We start from the raw sequence: 19,683 nt of genomic DNA on the forward strand, positions 1-19,683 counted from the left end.
AGACCACAGCAGTTTTCAGTGCTGCAAACAGAAAATGGACTCTGGTGGACAGTGGACATACAATATACCATACAATTAATCATGTGGAGAGATGAGGCTGTCTGCTCTTACTATAATGTGTTAGAGAGTACTTTTCCAAAATATGTTGATATTTCACTGCTGTGGGTTTCTCTGGGACAACTAATAAAATGCAAGGACCGATACCAGTTGCACTTGAAAGTGTGTACAAAAAGCAGGCAAAGCCAAGGCATGAGTAACGGGCCTTGGAAACAGCTTCGTCTCAGACTGTTACTCACTGGAAAGGCAGGCTTGGCCATCTCAGCATAGAAACCACCTGCTGTTATTGGCTTTTCTTCTGCTATGACCACAGAAACAGGATTTTATTTCAAAAAAAAAAAAAAAAAGAAAAATTGTCCCAAAAAATCACTAGCCCCTTATCTAGCTGATGAGTTATCAGCCCCTTACTAGCTGATGAGTAATGATGAATAACAGCTGAGGTAAGAGAGTGGCAGGAATAATGTATTTACCTCAGAAAAACACTGAAGTTCTTCTTCTGGTATTAATAAATAGACAAATGCGAATTGTCAATTATTACTTATGGGCGGACCTTTGCAAAGCTCTACACAGCTAATTCAATTCCCCTCTCCCTCTGGATAGCCAGGGACTTCCCACTGGCCTAAATGCCGCTTAGCTGTGCTACTCCTATTGTTTTAGCAATTTCCTGCCACCATTTGCTGTCATTTCCCAAATTTCTCGTCCTAGCCTGACAGGAGGCGGACGCTTGCCGGATAACCGGGGCAGCGCTTCCCTGAGGAAGCCTTTTGCCTTTTCCTGAGGAGACCACGCTGCCTGAGGGCAACACGGGTGGAAGCGGGACTTTTATTTGCGGACGGGGGAGAGACACAAGGGACTCCCCTCGCCCTCGCCCGCTCCTCCCGCCGGCCACCGCAGGGCTGGGCAGCGCCGCACCCGCCATGTCGGCCCCACAGCCCCGCCAGGGCAGCGCCTGGCCGCCATGAGCCGCTCCCGCCCCGCGCAGGCGCCCGCCGAGGAGCAGCTGCGCCTACAGCTCCCGGCTTGCTTTGCAAATCGTTTTTTTTTTTTTTTTCTTTTTTTTTTCTTTTTTTTTTTTTTCCTCCCTCGGAAGGGGGAAGGATGGGTGGGGAAAGCGAGAGCTCACGAAAGCGAGGCGAGGAGGAATCCCACAATACCAGGCGGGTTGCGAGCCCGGCGCTGCTGCTGTCTCTTTAATGCAAGAGGAAGCGATGCGGAGGGGTGGAAAATGGCAGAGTTGCAGATGTTACTAGAGGAGGAAATCCCTTCTGGCAAGCGGGCTCTGCTCGAGAGCTACCAGAACCTCACTCGGGTCGCCGACTACTGCGAAAACAACTACATCCAGGTGAGGGGTGGCGGGGCAGCACCCGCCCGGCGGCACCGGGGCGGGGAGGCTCGGCTCTGCGGGGCCGGAGCTGCCTTGGGGGCACCGCGGCGCCCGCCCGCTCCCCTTCCCTCGGATTTGCCTTTTCTTTCAACTTTCCCAACCGAACCACCGGCTTTCCCTCCCCCTCCCCGCTCCGGAGGGGAAGGGAGGGGGGGTATTATGTCAGTCGGGCTTGGAGGGTGTGTCTTTTTTTTTTTTTTTCTTTCCTCTCTTCCCCCCCCCCCCTCTGTATTTATTCGTTATGAGTCATATCCCGGAGACCTCCCCGGTCTGGGCACGGAGGGCGGGCGGGTGAGCCCCTCCCGGTGTCGCCGGCTGGTTCCCGGTGCCTCCGGTTGTCCCTCGGCGGTTGGCGGCGGTCGCTTGAGGCGGGCGGCTCCGCGCCTCACGTGCGGCCGCCGCCTGCCCGCCGCCATCCGCGGCCCTCTGAGGGGGCTGCCGGGGGGCACCGAGCCGTTCTCCGCCCCCCGGGAGCCCTCCCGGCGTGCCGCAGCCCTAAAAAGCCGGCGGTTTGCGGGAGCAGGGAGCTGCCCGAGCACGGGCGGGAGGCGGTGTTTCAAAATGGCAATCGGTGCCTCTCGGGGGCTCGGCGATTCCCACATCCTGCAGCGAGAGCTGCGGGTCGCATGCTGGAGGAGGCTCCGTTGGCCGCAGCGTGCCCACACCGCTCGGCGTGGGTTTCTCATTTTTCCCCCTGGATTGCTTCTTGGCCTCCCTTTAAGTCTGTTTTTTGTGAAGCTACTTCGTGCGCCTTTTACTGTTAAGGCTTTTTCCAGGGTTTGCAGCGCGCATCTCTCATTGTAGGTCTGTAGATGTAGCCATGCTGGTGTGGATACAGAGCCAGTGAGAGATGCTGAAATTAAACCTTTTTGAGGAACAGAAAACAGGAGGGGAAAAGCAAACAAACTCTTTACTAGACAGCTTGTACAGTGAACTTGTTAAACGTAATACTAGGAGGCTACCTGCGATGACTGCTTAATACAGGTTATTAAAATCTTTGGCCTCTTGTTGCTGGTGAGCTGTCTTACTACTTGTAATCATGGAGCAGCAAATTTGAAAATAAAGCTTTAATAATGTGTTGTGAAGTCCTTTTTTTTGTTTTTAAGAGCTAATTTTGGTACTTGGGTTAAAACTGCACGAAGAAGCCATATTTTTAAGACTTCTTTTCTTTAATTTTGGTATGTGAGGTAATATGAGTTAATGTGTATTTACTCTTCCGAGTTGTTTGCTCCACCCAAAGAAAGCTGCTGATATAAATGCTTCTAAGAGGCGAGGTTCATTTGGTTTTACTCATGGGAAATATGACAAATACATGAGCATGGTAATTGCGGCACAAGTTTTGACCTGTCTCCTGCTCCTGACTTTTTCCCTATGTCAGAAAGTTACAGAATCTTCGGTTACATCACTTTCTGCAGGGTCCTAAAACTTGCCTTTTTTTTAATCAAGCAAAAAGTAAAACAAAATTTAAGCTAGTTCCCATCCAGTCATTTGGGGTGGAGTGGTGTGGTTTTTTTTTTAATTTGTTAGTTCATTTTCACCTCGGGTATCAAGGTCAGCTGGATGTAGGATCGCTGCAGTTTTGCTATCCATGTACAGCTGTGTTTACCCCTTTTGGAAGGAAGCTAAAGTTCCTAATAAGGGCTTAAGCAGTACCTTTGAAAAATGTATCCCTTGTGCATTTACTCAACCCAGTAAAAATCACGTACCACTAAAACTTTTTTTTTGAATGATAAAGGCGGGTGTTATTCTTCTAATCAGCGCTTTGTACCAAGCCACCTGCTCTCCACTTGGACTGCCCAGTAGGTCATGGCCCTGGTGCCCATTGTGGAGCCGCTGAAGGATCAGGCAGTGGGTGCTGGGTTATGAGAGCTGGGAGAGTGGGTGCGTGCCCGTGTGATGGGAGGGGTGTGAGGGAAGCAGAGGAAGAGGCTTAACACAAAATACAAAGTGTTTGTGTTTTATATGATCGAGCTGGTAACTAACAGTCAATGTGTCAGGGAGCATTTTACTTTAGTAATAATATTTTAAGAGGCCGGAACAGAGAATCTGAGCATTAAGTTAATGTTAAAGTAGATATGAAGAGGCTACACCTCATATCTGAACCCGTAATGTGAAACTGACTCAGTCTGGCCTCTTGGAGCTTGGATAGCTTTGAATTTGGGTTGTTTTCTCTGAAAGGCTATGTGCCCCTCAGTAGGAAGGCTGTTACTGTGCACTGCCACCTGTGCTGCTTTGTGGCATGGAGATAGAACAAGTTTGGCTATTCCAAGTGCTGGTATTAACAACTAACAGCATTTGACTCTCTATTCAAAACTCTTGTTATTCTCCCCTTCATGCTCTTTATTCTCTGTTCACTTTAACAGGTAAGTCATGTTATCCCCCCCACCCACAAGATATTGCTGTATTCAAACTCTAGGATTTTATAATATTAGAATACATATGAATCATCTTTATCTCCATCACTTAATCTAGGAATAGCTCTGGTAAAATTCAGAGTTTTGCTGTTTTCTTGAAGAAAATTTGTCTTCAGTGTCTTTAGGGATCCCTCAAAAAAAAAAAAAAAGGGAGGGACGGGGGAGGAAAATATCCGCCTCAGTGGAACTTGCCTCCCTAATGGTGCCTGTAGCTCTGACAGTAAGCATCCTTTTACTAAAGCATTTAGGAAAGATGATAGCATTTGGGGCTCTCAAGGTGAAAATCACTGTTCTTGGAAAAGTGGGAAGCGGTTTCTTGCTAGGGCAAATCATGAATAAATTAGAATGCCAGGCAGTAACACAGTTTGCCCTCCAGACCGTATATATTCTGGTTATCTAGAATCTGGTTTTATCTGATAGGGAAAAAATTCAGGAGAAGCAAATAAGTTCTTAAGAAAGATCTGCAGTGCCACGGTATGATGGCAGTCTTGAGGGGCATGGGGAAAGAGAGGGAGACGGAAAAAGGGAAAAGAAACCAAATGTAGAAGTAGTAATCGAAGGAAGTTGTGATATTATTAGTGGGGATTTTGGCTTTGACTACAAGGCAAAAAGAAATTATAGGTACATTACTGTATTTAATTTGTAGCCAGATACTTTACATCTGTTATGTTTCTGGTCAGAAGCTTCAGTGACAAGTAGGTAGATTATTTTCTTTTAGATCAGACTTAAACTCTCTGTAGTTTTAAGAGCAGGTTTTAAACCTTGAATACTTACCGAAAGTACATTTTCATCTCCTTAAGTAAGTTTTGTTAAAGGTAGGGAAGTTACATTTTTCTAGACATTTTCTAAATGTTTTATATTTGGCACTCTTTAGAATAGTGGTCCAACTGCCATCTTGGTGATGGAGACTTTTGTTATAATGTAGAGTGGGATCAGCGAGATGGGGGGGAGAGTGGTAGAACTATCTTAAAATGAAAATAAAAGAAACTTTTTTTAAAAAAAAAAAAAAGATGCCATACACATGTAAGTTGCGGTGCTTAAAGCCTTCTCCAAATTCTCTTGTCCGCAAATAAAATCTGAGAGTAGCCGTTTCGGGGTGTGTGGAATCGTGAAAGTTTATCTGAAAATGTGTAGCATAAAGCTGAAGATGGAAGTGAGGAACTGTATTATCAGTATCCTGAAAAGTATGAAAACTTTATCAGCATGAGACAGAAATAACAGATGGAGTTAAAGTACTTGCGGTTCTAATTATGATTCTTCAGCTGAAAATACGAGCTTCTGGAGAGATTCTCCAATCACTTTCCAGGCTGAATTGAATTGTTTTCATTTTTCAATGAATTCATTTTAAATAACTAGCTTAAAGAGTGTTAGAAATGACACGGGAAATGAGCGTCTCCAGTGTCGGTGTGCTGATGACTTCCTTTTGAATAACTTCAGTTGACTCAAGCATGGAGGCCTTGCCTATAAAACGTTCCCTACAACTGTCCCCTACGGTTTAAATTTGCTATCTTGTATAGCCTTGAATCCGCCTGTGCGTAATTGTCAGTTTTCATCAGTATCTTTATTTCTGGTGCGCTTGAAGATCCATTTGGAGTTTTTCTTAAGCTCAAATATGGTTTTAACATTACTGAGACCCTCTAAACAAATAGGTTGGAATACGTACTGCTCGTGTAAATTCTGGTCTTGGTGGTCTCCAGTGGGTAGACTCAGCAGCTTTGGAAAATAAACTAAGTGAAAGGCGTATTAAGGAAGTAAGTACCATGTTGCCCAAATGTGTGCCTTTTTGTCATTGTGTTATTTCCTTCTGTAGCCTCCAACTGGTATGTGGAAACCGAATGGTGAGTTAACAAGCTATTCTGGGTGAAACAGACAAAAGCAGAAACAGATTTCAGTTTGACTATTACAAAAAATTGAAAGTCTCTTCCCAGCTGGTAGAAAAGTGGATGTGTGTTGTGGAGGGGAAATGCTGCATGCAAGAAGTTTCACAAGTGCTGATGTGATCTTCCAGTATGCGTATAAGGATCCTTTCTGCTCGGCCAGTTGAATTTCTGTGCTTCCTCTACAGTAGATAGTACGTAGGGGAAGGGAAGTAACCTCTTCTATGGTGGTTCTTTTTCCTTAAATGTTGGTAACTGCTCTGACACTCGGTTTCACGCCTGGAGTATGGAACGTAGCGTAGCTTAGTTCAGTGCAAAGTGAGCGGTTCACTCAGAATGCCTGATGCAGGAAATGGCCTGCTTTAAAAGGATAAACTTCTTAAATTGTCCCTAATACAAATCTTTTACGTGCTGTGAGAGCTTACATGCTTTTATGTTCATAGGTTAATTAGTTTGTATCAAGAGAGTAAATAAGTGGTATTTTTTCTGGTTTCCTTGCTAAATTCGGAACGCTTCACAGGAAAAAGAAACTAAGCCAGCCCTCTTTCTGTAAGATAAAATATGGATGTGTCATCCACTATCCCTTGTAGGTTTAAATCGTACTCTTTCTATTAATTAAGAAAAGATGTTAGCTTATATTTGAAACGCTGTTCCTTTTAAGGTTGTTTTATACTAACAGCAAATGTTTGGTTAAAAGCACTGGTTGTTTGTAGGTGTATGTGTTTTTTCTAGTCATTTGGGTATGGGTTGGTGGCTTCGGATTATCGGTTGTCTGCGCCAGCGCGTTGTCTTTGTTTTGGAAAATACAGCTGCATGTTGAGCTTGGAAGCAGCAATAAGGCAGGAGGACAACTTCATTAAATGGCCAAGTGATTGCCCTGTGCGTACAGGAAATGGATCCTAAAGTAGTGTACGTCTGTTTTGTGTCCAGAAGAGGTGGTCGATAGGAAATCGGCTTTTCCAAATCTGAAATGTTTCCATTAATTTTAGTGTATTCGCTTTAAGAAGCCAGCAAGATGTCAGCTGCTTTTGCTGCTGCGTTTCCCGTTAGCATTTCAGCAGATGATTGTCGGCACTGTGCTACCTGAATTGAGTGGCGTGGGTCGGGTCGAGCTGTTACAGGTGAGTAGCACATCCTGCACGAAGGAAGCACTCTGCTCCCTTCCTTTTGCTCCTGAGCTGGAATGAAGAGGCTCGCAGGTCGCCTGTGGTGGGTGTACATTAAGCGTGATCTTCGTGCTACACTCCCTGCGCCAGGCACGTGGAGTTGTTGCAAGGCAGAGAGAAGCTGTAAGAGGAGCAATTGTCTGGTACTTCTGTTCCTCCAGAGCTCTGGGAGCTCGTTGCAGTCAGTAACTCATGGTAAAGAGAAAATAGGTGGGCCTTTAGGATGGCTTATAGAGTGGATCACATGTAAGGAAGATAAGAATGGAGGGAGGGGCTGTGCACAAATAAGAAGTGTTGCACCTCCGAGGGCAAAGTTCCCGTTAATCTGTGTTACTGGTCTAAGTTTAACAACAAAAAACAAACTTTGAAAGAAATACAATTCAACTTCCCAATATCTTTGTGTAGTATTTTGAACTGCCTTCATTTCCCAGAAGCATAAATAGAGGCATAGAGTTCATAACCAACTCATGGAAGGTCGTGTAGGGACGTGCTGTCAGATTTGGGAACAGACCCCGATTGTTGGGACGTGCAGTGCCGTGCACGAGGGCTCCCCCCGCCTCCCTTCCGGATGGCCTCCGTTATGCTACTGCGCAGCAGAAAGTGCGTGTTTCCAGAAACAGGGACGCGGTGTCCAGAGACGGAGCAATGAATCCCTTGGGGAAACGTGCACCTGAAACTGTCGTTAAATTCATTAGGAGCAATTCCTTTCGGAGCTTTGCTTATCTGTTCTTACAAGAACCTTTTGATGCTGATTTTCGGTCCCGTAAACTTCTGCAGTTACGTGGTGCTCACGGCGCTGCCTGACTGCTGGTGGGCATTGCTGTCTTGGCAGAGGATCTAGAAGATGTCGCTCTTCTTTCCCGTTAGTGAAAGCAGTCTGTGCTTGACAGCTCTGAAATCTTATTTATCCGCAGAGCAGCGGGGTGGTAGCTGTGCAGGCAGCGTCAGCGCCGATGTAGTGAGACATCCTTGAGGGATAAGAGGGTATCTTGCTCTCTCGGTGCCTGTGCTCAGTCTTTCATTAGTGACTGGGAGTCGAAGGGCCGTGGTGTGGTTTTTATTTGTTGTTACCCGGTAGGAAGTGACTTGTGGGCCCCCAGTTACTCAGTGCCCAGGCTTGTTTGTAATTATCGAGCGGGCTGGCTACGAGGTGCAGCCTTCTTGCTCCCTTTAGCACTGGTGTTAGTGCGAGGCTGTTCCTTTCCCCTCGCCTGCCAAATCTGAGCACCGGTGTTGGAGACGGGTGGGCTCGGTCCCAGGGATCCTCCCTTCCCTCCACCCCGCAGAAAAGGGAAGTAACCGCTGCGTTTGTAGTGGTAGATAGGGTGCCTCAGCACGGTTCCTCCCTCTTCCTGACCTCGCCGGCGGGGCAGCAGCTGCAGACAGACAGACGTGGTGTCTCACATGGGTTGTACAAACAGCCCCTTGCAGCTCAAAACTTGCACGGGGCGTTTGGAGGCCAAAACCGGGGTGCTGTGTGAAATAGGTCATGGTGTGCTCCTGTAAGCAAGGTGGCATCTGCAGGTGCCTTTCCCCCTTCGCCTCCAGCCTGGCAGACCCCCTTCTGCCTCAAACATTTCATCTGCTTAGTGCCTGGTAGCAAAATAAAAGTACAGGGCTCCTGCCAGGTGGGTTCTTCACGGAATCCATTTATTGCTGAAAGCAGAACTCAAAGCTTCTCTTCCTGGTGTTAGAGGGAATGCATTTTTTTTCCGAGGGTTAATAGGAATGTAAGTACCACCTCTGCTTGATGCTATGCAAATGCTGTTACTCATTGCTTATGCAAGCCCTTAATGCTGGTAACAGCAGCCATGTAAGAAGGCTTCCTTGCAGAGAGTGGATTTGTTATTCAGATGCAGATGTTTTATAAAGGAGGGGGGACCTCCTGCAAGAGAATTTCAACTAAAAAATGCGAGGGCAACATTTTGAGATATAACTTGTACGATTCAGCACTCTGTGTTAACGTGAGATGAAATTGCTAGCCAACCTGTCAGTTAAGCTCACAAAACAGATTAGTTTTACTCTGAAAAAGATTGACCATTTCCACGGTGACTTTATTTTTAATAACATTTTTTTCTGAGATTCCAGATAAAATGTTTTCCATTAGTAACTGCTGGGTCTGGCAAACTGAAAAAGGATCTGAAAATTAAAACTTCTGCTGGTTTGGCCTTCTCCTCTGATAAAGTCATGTCACAGCTGCTGCAGGAGATGTGTGCCTTGTTGCATCTTCTGACACAGTGGAATATGCTAAAAAAAGAGTAAAGGTGGTCTCTTCTGGGGGCTAGGACACAACTGTTGCCCCGAGAAGGGCTATTGCTTACCTTATGCTTTGTTTTTGCATGCGGATTACTTGCCTTCACTAGGTCTTATGTTAAGATAGCAGATGTATTTGTGACACTGTCTTCCCTCCCTCTTCCTTCCTCCTTCTCCAAAAAGCCTCAAGCCACCAACTACGCATTCTCCTCGTACAGCAGAAGTTTAAGAGCAGGCATGCTGCTTCGTGTGCGAGGAGGTTTTGGCAGCGTGGTGATGAGCAGTTAAAGAACTCGTGGAGAAGAGACTTGGAATTGCTTTCCTAATTTTATTGTAACCTCTGAGACAGACAGGAGTAAAATGTGGTGCTGCTAGGACTTTTCTTAAGAAAGCAGGAAGGTTTCTTGGTACTTGGATAGAAGAGGCTTACTAAAGCAGATGCTGATTTGATATCTTTAGAGTTGAATGAAACGTTCTTATGGGGTAGTCTTAAGGTTATAAATAGTTCCAAGGAAAAATGGCTTGTTTACTACTTGAATTGTAACAATTCTTTGATTTCCTTGGGAAAAAACCTGATGTGTCAACTCTTCTGGCTACTTTTATGCCAGTATTTCACAAGATAATGCTTTTTCTAAGCTATACTTTATCAGGAAAGTGTGTTTTTTTTCTTCTCTCCAGCTAATCTGTCACAAGATGCATATCTTCACTTTCATTGTCTGATGTCCTTGTACTGGGGGGGGGGGGGGGGGGGGTCAGCAAATCTGCCAACCAGTATTTGTCCTGTGGCAATCATTGTCAGCTGAGCATCTTGCTTGACTTTATTGTAGCAGGTGTGCTGCAAATGAATACTTGAACTGTGGTCCCAATGCAACAATTCCACGATTTCTGAAGCCTAAGATAAGAGAACCTCTGAGACAAGAGGACAAGTTGTCCAGGCAGTTGCATCAGACTACTGCAATAATGTCGACATAGTTGCAGATTGCCATGCCATGGCTTGTCTTCTCACGTCCCTGCAGCAAGTAGTGTTAGTCACTATTGCATTGCTAAAAGTTACCAGTGACAACATTTCTTTCTTTCCAGGTGCTTCTGCTAGGCTCTGATCTTAGTGTGAATTTGCTGATTTTTCTCTCCCTGTTAAAGTCTCTTGTCTGTTTGCCGCAGGCGGTTTCCTAGATCTGTTGTCTGACTCTTCTCCTGCTGCCAAATGCTGTGGACTTTGTTTCGCTGCCATTAATGCCAAGTGCTCTCATCACAGCTTCTGCTTCTGAAACAGACGGTTTCTCTCGCGCTTGCTCTCTACCTCATTGACTTTCAGTCTCATTTCAGATCTCATCTGAAAACCTCTTCTCCCTTGCCTGTTTCTTGTAATTAATCTTTCTATTATTTAATTGCATATTTTACTGTTACAGTTTAAATTATGCAGCTATTTTTCATGATGTTTTTCAGACAAACAGCTTCCAGCAGCATGGGATTGAATAGTAGATCATCTTGTAAACTGCAGCTACCGAAGGCATTTATGTACGCTTCTCTTTTAGATTATCTATTGGCATGAAGTTTGGACTGAAGTTTTGGCTCTGAAGTGGTCTGTAGCCACCTGGGGATGCGAGGATGAGTAGGGTACAGAGAAATAGAAGGCAGCTCAGGAGATGCTGTGAGCACTGAGACTTACGTGATTCTGTCTTACTAGGAAACCTCTTGGGGGCCTCAAATATATACAGCCAGGCCTTTCATTGGTAAGAAATCTGTCTTGTTTAGGAAGCTGGTCCCTTTGTTATTGTGAGACCGAAGGGTAGAGAGGACTAAAACCTCTCTGGTTGGAGGCTTTGGATCCTGTAACACCGAGGGAAAGCTGGTTATGTCGGGGGTGGTATTCTTTTAGCACACATTAGTAGGTTTGTATTGATAAAGCGGGGTTGGACCTAATCCTGAAGGGTTTTTATAAAAAGGATTACAGCCTCCAGGGTTCCCCCGTGAGTCCTTGTGGCGAGTGGCTTGGATGATGCTTCAACCAAGGTCCAGGGAGTATCAGACTAACAAATAGAGGTATGATGGATCAGTGCACTTACGTTGGCAAGATCCTTGGAGACCTGGCTGGACATCAGCTTTTGATTTTCTGGCTGACTTGCAGGATTTCTAAATCTCTGGGAGGAGCTATTGTTTCTGTGATGCAAACTCCTGGCTTCAGCTGCATTAGATAAAAATGTGTGTCTGGTTTGGAAGTGCTTGGCTCTGGAAGGGCTCTCTGAAATACCGTGGGTGTGTTTCCTGCTGCAGCATACCGTATGTTCTCGCAGCACTGAAATGATCTGGTTGCTGCAGTAGTCCTGAGACTTGTCTGGGAGCGTTGCAAGAACATGCTGTTTTAAATGGCAACAGATTTTTTTTTCCTATCTAATTCTTAAGACGTCTTTCGCTTTGAGTGTTGGGGGAAACTGTTGTTGCCATAGCTGTAATTGAAGCTTGGGCTCGTACAATGCCTCTTACTTGGTGAGAAGTCTCGTGTTGCTTGAAAAGTGGCTGTGTCATTTCTAGATGTGTATTACATTCCTCTTTGGCAGTCTGTCTTTTAAACTGCTGGAGAAGAATAGCAATCAATGGAAAGCTTTCTGGCACACGGTCCCTCTTGGAAACCTCCTGCCCATGAACAAGACCTGTAGAATCGGCTCCTGTCAATACGATGCGGTGAATATTGACTGCTCAGAGACTGAGAGAGGTATCTGTTGTGACTGAGAGAGAGGCTCGATAACTGGGGAGCGCTGAGCCAAGTAAACCAGTTGCTGCTCCTCTGCCGGGGAGAGAAAAGTTGCTGGTTTTGGTCCTGAATGGGGAAGGCGGGGAAGCTCAAGCACATCGTGGAGAAGGCTTAAGAGTTGATAAAGAACAATCTGTGGTGAATAATAAATAAAAAATAGGAGTGGTTGGAAGGGGCTTGAGCAGCTCTGCAAGTTTCTGACAGGAATAAGGCACAGGAGGAATAGAGGAGCACATGTAACCCTCTTCGGTGTGGGCCCCTACTCAGCCGCTCCATCTTGCGAGCTGTGACATGGCAGACAGCATTAAAAGCAAATACCCCTACTAGTTGCTTGCTGCCTACCTCAGACAGCTAGAAAGGTAGCTTTGCTTTTAATCTGGATGACTTTAAGGGGTTACTTCCCCACTGGTGGGAGTGGGGGAGTATGAACTGAAGCAGGTACGTGGTGGCTGTACGACATCCCGCTAGGCCCGGGGGACTGCATGTGGGGAAGGCCGTGAGTCACGCTCGGCAGTCTCAGGAAGCAGGAGGCTTTTTAAAATCGACCTTGGAGGGGAAGAGGTGTTTAATGGAGCAGTTATGAAGGAGTTATGCAAATAGAAAGCATAAATAATGAGCAGGAGATACTCATTTAGCTTCTTGCCTCCTCAGAAAATGACTAAATGCAAACTAACCGCTGCGAAAGTTAAGAAAAATGCACCGTTAAGTGTAATGGGTGCAAAAATGTGGCCGTTCGGATTGATAAGAAAATTCTTCTATTGTGGTTAGGAAAACATGCTTTTTGGTTGTTGAACAGAAAAATGTTTTTCAATTTCCTTTCAAGATTGACAAGGTGGGAAGCTGAAAAGCAGTTTTTCTTCTAAGAGCTAACCGGCTCTTAGGTTGGGAGGGGAGGTGGTAAAAGGAGCAGTCTCCAGCTTTGCTGTAGGTGTATCTTAGTTTTGCTTTGGACTTATCTTCTGTGTTTAAGCTGTATTTTTATAAAAGTCTTTCTTCTTCTATCCCCCTACTTATGCAGCATTTTATTTGCATGTAAATACTGTAAATTCTTAGGTAAATTTGAGTGCGTGTTTATAGCGCTCAACTTTTTTTTGCTGCTTACTGTTTTAAATTAACCAGTTTCAAACGGGGCTTATGAAATGTAATTGTCTCAGCCTTGGCCTTGCTTGCATTTGCTCAGATCACAGTTAGCTGCCAGGAGATAAGATCCCTGCTAAGCCTTGCCTGGAGTGCTTCCTCCTCAGGTCGCGGCAGGGTGGCTGTGGCCGATGTTCCTCTTGTGGAAGGACTGCTGCTCGCTACACAGCTCCTTGGTGCTGGTAACGAGGCTGCTCATCCGTCAAGCTGATCACAGGCTAGCAGTGAGAAGGCCTCGTGGCTCTGCCTACCGCAGGTTGTGAAACAAAACGGTCCTGGGGTTGTGATACTGCTATGGGGGGACTGGGAGCCGTGGGGATGGGACGCTTCTCCTTCATCTGGCTGCGTGGAAGCGTGAGCTCTGCTGTCTGTCTGTCTGTCTGCACCTTCTGCAGCAGCCTAAAGCAGCTGCCCTCCGCATCGTGTGTGAAGGCGTTGTCTTAAAAAATCGCGTGAAGCCTCTCTGGCTTCAGCATGGATTCAAAAACCGTGCTATAATTGCATCTGCCAGAGGCATTGCAGCTGTATCTGTAGGAAAACTTCCTTTCTTGAGTACTCCCATGTTAACTAGCACCACGGCACTGTTCTTTCCAATTTGGACTTGAAACAAAAACCCTCCCATATGCGCGCGTGTGTGTATATATATATATATATATATATACACACACACACACACCTCACCTGATGTTGATACTTACTTTCTAAGCTCTTTTTGTTGTTTTTTCTAATTTTTATATGTTGCTGAATGTGAAGATTACCACGTTCACTTTTATTTCGTAGTTACTTGCTGGCCTATTCACTTTGTTCTTGGGAAAGAAATAGTGGTATACAACTGACTCTCCATTCCTCTCTTTCTCCTCCTCTGTATTCTCCTGAGTCATCTGTTTTGTTCTGTTGTGTTTTTTTGACAAGTTAAATTCCTGCTTACTGCAATTGAAACAATCCAGTGTTCAAATGAGCTTATATGTGTAAGGTTTTGGAATGCTGTTGCGAACCATAGACTCAAATTTTAGTGTTATAGGAAATAATTCCTCAAATAGAGGCTGGATGTAACGTGCTTACAAGCGCTATCAGATAAAAAGTGTACAGTCAGGCCCAGGCTGCACAGAAGCTTAAGGAATATTAACAGCTGTTTGTATTTTTTTATTTCCCCTTGCACATGTAAGTTGCGCACGCTAAATAAAAATTTGAAAAATCAGTCCTTGTATTGCAGTCCATTTCTTTATTACCGTGAGATCACTGCATGCTATGAGTGTATGTGTTATGCTGGGAAGCAAGCTACTACAAAACTGGGAGGATCCACTGGTTTCTGGTCTAAGGATGTTGTGTCAGTGCTGAGATGTGCAAGCCCTCGGATGGCTTCCTGCTGGAGAGAGTATACCGATTTCTCAAAATGCTAAGTGATGAGCAGCAGTTCTGTGCTATGTGGACTCGCTTCTGTAGTGCCATAACCAAGAGGTATCTCTTCAGTAAAGAGCCCCTTAGATCTGAGAGTCATTGTTACCACTTCTAGATTTCTTTTTTCCCCCCCAACCTCCAAAATGTGTTGAATCTCTTGGTTTTGGGCATGCTCCTAATCTCTCTAAGAGAGAAGAGATGTAGAAGTGTCCTGGGAGGAGAAAGGAGGTATCTGAACTTAAATACAAAAACATCTGTAGGCCACAAGCACAGCTGAATGTTGACCATGGTTAGAGAGATGCCTGCTATTTTTAATATCTTAGACTGAAAAAGACCTAAATGAGCATGTAGTACTACAAAGTATGCAAAGAGAATTTGACCCTGTAATGGTCATTGCTTTCTTCTTTGTTTCAAAAATACCGTGATGGCTGTAGGCTGCCTTAGCAGCAGTTGCCCAGATTTTACAGTTACGGAAGCTGTTTTTCAGTGACTTTCTGCAACATGCCAGCTCTTCCTGAAGTAGGGGCATTTTTCACAGCCAGTATTTGAAGGCCTGGCTGACTCTTGGCTCTGTTTCGGCATGCTGGGATTCTTCCTGGAGTTGAGCAGGGCAGAGCATAGCTTTGAGCCACCTTGCTTCTACCTAATGCTTCTGCAGGTGCTGTGTTCTGTATGCAGCTATCCCTCAAACAGCTGTTGAGGCTACCCTGGTGTATGAGTTCAGAGTGATGTTGACATACAATCTGTGCTACCTGAACATGGTGAGGCAGTGCTGTCATTTGACCCTTGATGCTAAATCTTGTTGTCTTAACCGTGCTTGCTCAGGGCTGTCTGGTGTGCTTCCAGGCCCGCCTGGAGGTAGGGAGGGCTGGAAAGCAAGGACCTTGGAAGAAAAGGTGGTCTTGGAAGCTTCTCTTGTAGAAGGTCATTGAGTTTTAGCATGTTGCTTATCTTCGGGTGTAGATTTACTGTGATATTCTAGGCTTGTTCCTTCAATCTAATTTGCCAAAACTGAGATGAAAAATCTTTGACTGCCTGAGTGCCCACCATTACTTGAAAGTAAACTGACAGAGGTAAGTAAAATCCCTAGAAGAAATCATTATCGTTATTTTTAGAAGTGACTTTTTGTGCAATGTGAACTAAAGAACTTTGCCACCAGACTGGTGCTCTGAGCTGCCTTGATTCAAAGGCTTGCACGACGTAAAAATTCCCCCAGTTTGGATTGCTCACTCCAGTTAGGGCCTGTGTTGCTGCCACTGTTATTAGAAAGAGGAGGTTAAGGTAACTCATGAATGCTGAAGTGTCTCCCTTCTGTTCCCACCAGAAAAAAACCAAACCCAACCTACACCAGGAGCAGTTCTTTAACTGTATTTTCCTCTGGGTCTCTGGCTTGCTGGTGAGCCTGTCCCTGCTGGATGAGCTAAAACTTGTGGGTGGATGCTGGCACTTAAGCAAAGTCAACAGAGAGCCATTTTAATTTCAAGCCCCATTACAACCAGAAAACAAAAGATCAATATTTGAGAGACAGTCTATAAGGAAACAAATGGAACACGAGTTCTCTAATTCCCTATTATCTGTTGCTTAGCATGCCAAAATAAGCATGCTCCCCAAAGCCTTGGGTAGCTCTCTTAGCATTACAGAGGGAGGATTGCTGTGGAAGCACCAAGGCTCCTCGTCCTGGCTGGCGGTCTGTGTGTGGAGCCGTGGCTGATGTTTCTGGTGTCAGAGCCGGCTCGGTTAGCTCTGAAGGAATTTGTGTGTGTAATGATGGGATGTCATAAGGCAAATCACAGGCACTGCAGGGAAGTCAGGAGCATAATTTGGAAGCACCTGTAAGCACTAATGCTGTGCAGTGCTTTACAGGCATGGAAGATGCGGTTTCTGCCCTGGAGCTTGTTGTCTGTAGCATGTAAAACACAGAAATAAGACCCAGTAGACAAAATTTGTTAAGCTTGCTGCATATGTGGTCTTGAAGCCCTATCCAGTGTACAGGGATTGTGTGAAAATGACACTTGGGCATGGCTACCTCTGTCATTTAGCTCAGTGCTGTGTGCTATTTTTGTTGTACACACAGACACTAACTAGTGAAATATTAACAATGTGTTTTGCCAACACGCATGTTTACTATGACATCTCTATTGGATTTGGCAGGAGAACTGAAAATTGTGCTTTTAACGCTATATGTATTTTTTTCTCCCTTTTTTAAATAAGGGGAGTGGTTTAGTCCAGAGCCAGCCTGAGCACTGCTTGCAGCGCTGGGCAGAAGGCGCTGCTAGAGCAGCTGGCACATATCTGCCTGGGCTCCATCTGTCAGAGCCGACCCTGCTTTGTGAGTCCCTCTCCCGTTGGATAGATTAGTTTCTTGCTATGATGTTTGCTGCCTGGATTAAAATGGAATTCCTCCATTGTTTTTTTTAAAGTTATTTTCTGTGAGGGTGATCCTAGTGTTTTTTTTTTATAAGCTGCTTCTGCCCTTGCTCACAGACCTATTGAAGTCTGTGTTAGGGTATTGTGAATGTCACATCTCACGGATTTGTCTCAGTTTAGGTAAAATCATTTATGAGAGTAAGGTAGTTATGGGGGGCTTAATCTCAGAGACACGGTTCTGTGCCATGTATACAGGTCAGAAGAGGCTGGGACCTGGTAACCTGAATCTGAGAAAAGCAAACGCTTTTTCTAGAAATGTTGATGTACGTACTCAGCTTGCGTTTTTTGTTATCAAGACTCCGAAGTATTGACCACTGTGGTGTATACATGTGAGTACATCTAATATATGCATGTCCCTCAAACTCTCCTTTGGAATGAATTTCTCTCACTAACGAAGAATTTTTCTCCCTCTACCTTCCCCAAAAGAGATGATGATTAGAAAAAATGCGACTCTTCTTCCAGTTCTTCTCCAGAATAAAGAGCAACTTTCAACTAAAAGAGAATCTGCAAGGCCACGGGCAGATTGGCTAAATTGGTCTCGGCCCATAGAGATGCTAATTTGCTATCAAGGCTATTCAGGACCGGTCAGGGGAATATTATTGATGGAAATGAAGGATTTGCTTCTAGCTGATTGCCTAGCATATACAGGATTTGGGGGAAGGGCCTGGCTGAAGCAGAGCTTGTGAGCCGCAGACAGCAGTTGGGAGGCTGTCCTGTGTGTTGGTCACCCTACAGTAACTTGGTGTGCCTTGACCTTTGATAGGGAATAGCTGGCTAGTCAGTGATTTTTGCCAAAATAGTGTCTCTAAAAAGGATCAGACTGAAACCCTGCTTGTGGGCTGTGGTGGGGTTGTTGCTGTGGCAGCGATCACCTTGTTGTCTGGTGCCTTGAACCAGCGCCAGCTTTGTTTTGCAAGGTGTTTACCTGGGGAGAGGAGATTCAAGTTCTGCCAGTTCCTCCGTGCTTGGTAAGGCTGAGTTACTGCACCTTATCTTTGGAGAAACCAAACAGACCGAGTCTTATTTCATACCATTGGGATAGTGCTTGTGGGCGCCGGAGGGGAGTTCAGCTGATGGTAGGTGCTCGTCTGACTGTGCTCGATGGATTCCGTGAATTATAGATGCCCGTCTCCTTGTGTTTGTGGATTTCTGCCTCAGTAGATAGGAGGAATTGTTTACTGAGTGGACTTGAAAGCATTTCATCATCCTGCTTTTAATTTTGGGGCTACCGTAGTGTGAGGGATCTTAGGTTTTTAGAGCTGTTCTGAGTGGCTGAGCATCCTTCCGTGCCTCCTCCATCTTAAATTCCTTCGTGCTGCTGGACCAACCAGTCAGTTAAGTGGTTGAGAGCCTCAGTACTTGACACTACTCCCCGCTGCGTAGGAGGAGGAGGTGTGTTGGGTAGCCTGTTCCTTCTCTTGTTTTCATTGTCAGGGCAAGGATTGACTGCCAGTCCCCTGGAGAGAAGGCCTTGGACGGGAGATGGACATGTTCAGTGGCTGCAATGTGTTACTATTCATAGCTTGCAAGCTATTGGGCTCTAAAATCCTGAGCTTTCAACACCCCACACAAATTCAGGAACGGTAGAAAAGTACAACAAAATGACAAGTTATGACAAGTCACTTCGGTAAAACACTGAATGTTTTTCTACTGCACATGTTGTAGCGCTGCTTTTTGTGAGGCGGTTTAGCTGAGATTTACCTGTGCTCTGGAATCTGTGTTTTTGGCTTTTGCTCCTCTTTGTATGGAGACTGGGTTTGCTTTGCTGTTTTATTGGGCTGTGCTTGTACTAAGTCCCGTCCTGTTCCCTGTCATAAGTGCTTTCTTTTTAAATTTCCCACAATTGTTTTTACTGATGGTAGCAATGATAAGAGTGGCAAAGCAGGTGGTTCTAGTATCAAGAACATGGAACATGGAAGGTGGCTGGTCTGAGGCTAACTATGTTGAAGATGGACAGGAGACAAAGCGTGCTGATAACCCTCTGAAGTCTTACCTGGGGTGTTACGGGATGTCTCATGCTAGTATATTGGGCAAAGGTTGAGCTTAAACTTCTCAACCAAATCTCCTGGTGGCTTGCTCCATTTTCCAGTGAGGGAATTGAGGTGCTGATTGATGAGGAACCATCTGTAACTCTTGGCAGATAAATACCAGGCCTAGCATAACTCTGTGGATATTGGGAAGTACTTAGTGCACCATCCCATTGAAGTATGTCTTAGCATAATGTGTTGTAGATCATGTGCTCATGACATACATCAAGTAAGGTTGTTCCAGGAGGCATTGACACACCTGGTTTCTACTCTATTCCTTATCTGGATGATGTATGTAAAGACTATAAGCAACACCTACTTGTAAATTTTGAAGCCTTAGTATCCACTGCCACTCTGGAATGATGTATATCCCCTAAGGCTATACCTGTGACGAAAGAAAACTTGAATGCTCCCCAGTGAGCAGCTTCTTGTAAAAACCACGGTCTGTACTGATTTCCTTGGATGGCTTCCAGCTAAGTTGTTGGCTCCTGAAAGTTCTCCAGAACATCCAACTTCATGGCACCTGCTGCTGGGACTTGCCAGTTAGGCTTTCTTCTCTTACTTGTAACTGATCTGTTGTAATAACTGTCAATGACAGCCTGAAAAGTCTCTCTCAATACATCATGGTAGTGTTTTATAAGCAACCTTCATGAGCTATGGGTAAGAGGGAATCTGTATTTACAGCGACTTCTGGATTTAAACAGATAAACTTTATCTAGTGTACTTGGCGTACTTAAATATTTGAGACATTACTGCAGCTTGAATGCAGAATATTTGGTCGAAGCTGAACA

General features: G+C 45.2%; 1 protein-coding gene across 19 annotated transcripts in view; it reads left to right on the top strand.

Annotated features, from left to right (window-relative positions):
* The first annotated feature begins 738 nt into the window (after positions 1–738).
* ABI1 (abl interactor 1) overlaps positions 739–19,683 on the top strand; it is an 80,251-nt gene continuing 61,306 nt past the window's right edge. For 14 of the 19 annotated variants that reach the window (XM_040548765.1, XM_040548768.1, XM_040548772.1 and 11 more), the window contains exon 1: positions 742–1,399. In XM_040548765.1, coding sequence (XP_040404699.1) covers positions 1,016–1,399 — 384 coding nt within the window. In that variant the 5' untranslated portion in view covers positions 742–1,015. Of the gene's footprint in view, positions 1,400–19,683 lie in introns of all 19 variants that reach the window. The other 5 variants (XM_040548774.1, XM_040548780.1, XM_040548778.1 and 2 more) reach the window with 2 other exon arrangements.

Source organism: Cygnus olor, chromosome 2, assembly GCF_009769625.2.
Source record: "Cygnus olor isolate bCygOlo1 chromosome 2, bCygOlo1.pri.v2, whole genome shotgun sequence".
NCBI lineage: Eukaryota > Metazoa > Chordata > Aves > Anseriformes > Anatidae > Cygnus > Cygnus olor.